This window comes from Arachis duranensis, chromosome 9 (genome assembly GCF_000817695.3).
Source record: "Arachis duranensis cultivar V14167 chromosome 9, aradu.V14167.gnm2.J7QH, whole genome shotgun sequence".
Taxonomy (NCBI): domain Eukaryota; kingdom Viridiplantae; phylum Streptophyta; class Magnoliopsida; order Fabales; family Fabaceae; genus Arachis; species Arachis duranensis.
The window spans coordinates 8,905,320-8,906,992 of NC_029780.3; the positions used below are offsets into that span (position 1 = coordinate 8,905,320).

The 1,673-nt window shown below is 22.5% G+C and overlaps 1 protein-coding gene across 1 annotated transcript in view; it reads right to left on the minus strand.

The window, feature by feature from the left end:
- LOC107464494 (uncharacterized) overlaps positions 1-1,377 on the minus strand; it is a 2,164-nt gene extending 787 nt beyond the window's left edge. Inside the window, exons 1-2 of the mRNA XM_052253608.1 lie at positions 1,232-1,377; positions 29-88 (exon numbers count right to left, since the gene is read on the minus strand). Coding sequence (XP_052109568.1) covers positions 29-88; positions 1,232-1,343 — 172 coding nt within the window. The 5' untranslated portion in view covers positions 1,344-1,377. The remainder of the gene's footprint in view (positions 1-28; positions 89-1,231) is intronic.
- Between the last annotated feature and the right edge of the window lie 296 nt (positions 1,378-1,673).

Genomic DNA, 1,673 nt, shown 5'->3' on the forward strand with positions numbered 1-1,673 from the left:
ACACAAGCATGGAAGCAGGCATATATACCTTGGTTTGGGGCATGAGCAGGGTTGCCTCCAACTAATATATCCTTGGCAATGCCACTACCTGTAATAATATATTAATGATGAAGGTGATTTTTTTATAATTCAACGCAGATATTTTAGAGCAATTATATAAATAAATATGTTTTCTGGAATACTAATATTTTATTTTTATTTAATCTTTATTTTCAATCAAGTGCCAAATTATATATTGCAACAGAATATGTAAGATATATAAGGGGAATTATGTTAGAGAATTTAGAGGTAAAAAGAAGTCATTGCGAAAGAAAATTATTAAATTTATTTCAATAATTTTTATCTGTATAATTGTTTTATGCGTAAAGTGACAATTAGTTTTTTTTTTTAAGTTTTTGAATTCGGACTAAAAATAAAAAGTATCAATTTGGTTTTTTATAGTAATAAATAGTGGATACGTTATGTTTTTTTATTAATTTATCTTATAAAATTTAACCGTGAAATTTATATGTATCGTTAACGACTGTGATGCATCTATTTATGAGAGATTGCTATGTAGATAATAATTTTTGAAACAAAACTTCACTTTTTTTAGTATTTGGACGCGATTAAATCGATAAAAGTATTTTTTAATGAAAAAGATCTTTTTTATTTTTTAGTGTTTTTGGCAAATTTTTAATAGTAAAAATAAATAAATAAAAAAATAAAATATCTTTTTTGAGAAGTTACAATTCACATCTTTTTTTTAAAAAAATTTTTTTCTTAAAAAAGATATTTTTCATATAATAAATTAACAAAAAAGTACTTTTATATTATTTTATCCAAACATAATTGATAGATAAAAAGATCTTTTTATATGAAATATCTAAATATAAAACACTTTTATTTTTGTAAAAGATCTTTTTTAAAAATAGCTTCCAAACATGACGCGCATCACTCTAAATAACGAAATATATGTGCAATTTCGTCTCATTTTATACTATCTATTAATGAAAAGACATACATATTTACTGTTTACTATCATAAAAAACTTAATTAATAATTTTATTTTTTTAATAACTAATTAATCTTAAATCAAAATTTTCAATGATCTAATTCTTACTTTACTCTTATTTTATAAAATAATTTATGTAACAAAGTAATAATCATTATATAGTAAATAGATACAAATCAATTATTAAAAATATGTGAGAATAACATAGTTACATAAAGCAATGTGTAAAGAGATCACCTGCTTCATAGCTAGAGAAAGTCTGAAGAAAATCTCTGGCAACTATCTTTGAAGGAACAATAATAACCAAAGCTAAGAGTCCTATAATGACTATTGCATATTTTGAAGCCATTTTTAGTAGATGAACTAAAATTAGATGAAGAAATATGTGAAAATATCAAGAAAAGGATAGTTTATATAGAAGAGAAGAAAGACCATCGTTACTTAAATATAACCCACCCACACCCAAAACAAACCCCCGCCCCCTGATAACTATGCGAGAAAAATTTGTAATTAATTTCATGTACATTAAATTAAACATTATATTTTAATATAAGATTTTTATTTCTAATTTTCTTTATTAAAATTCAATTTACTGACTAATTATTTACTAATTTTAGTGGGGTTTACACTAGTATTTATAATTTGAAGCTAGAATTATATATAAATATTAAAAAAATTA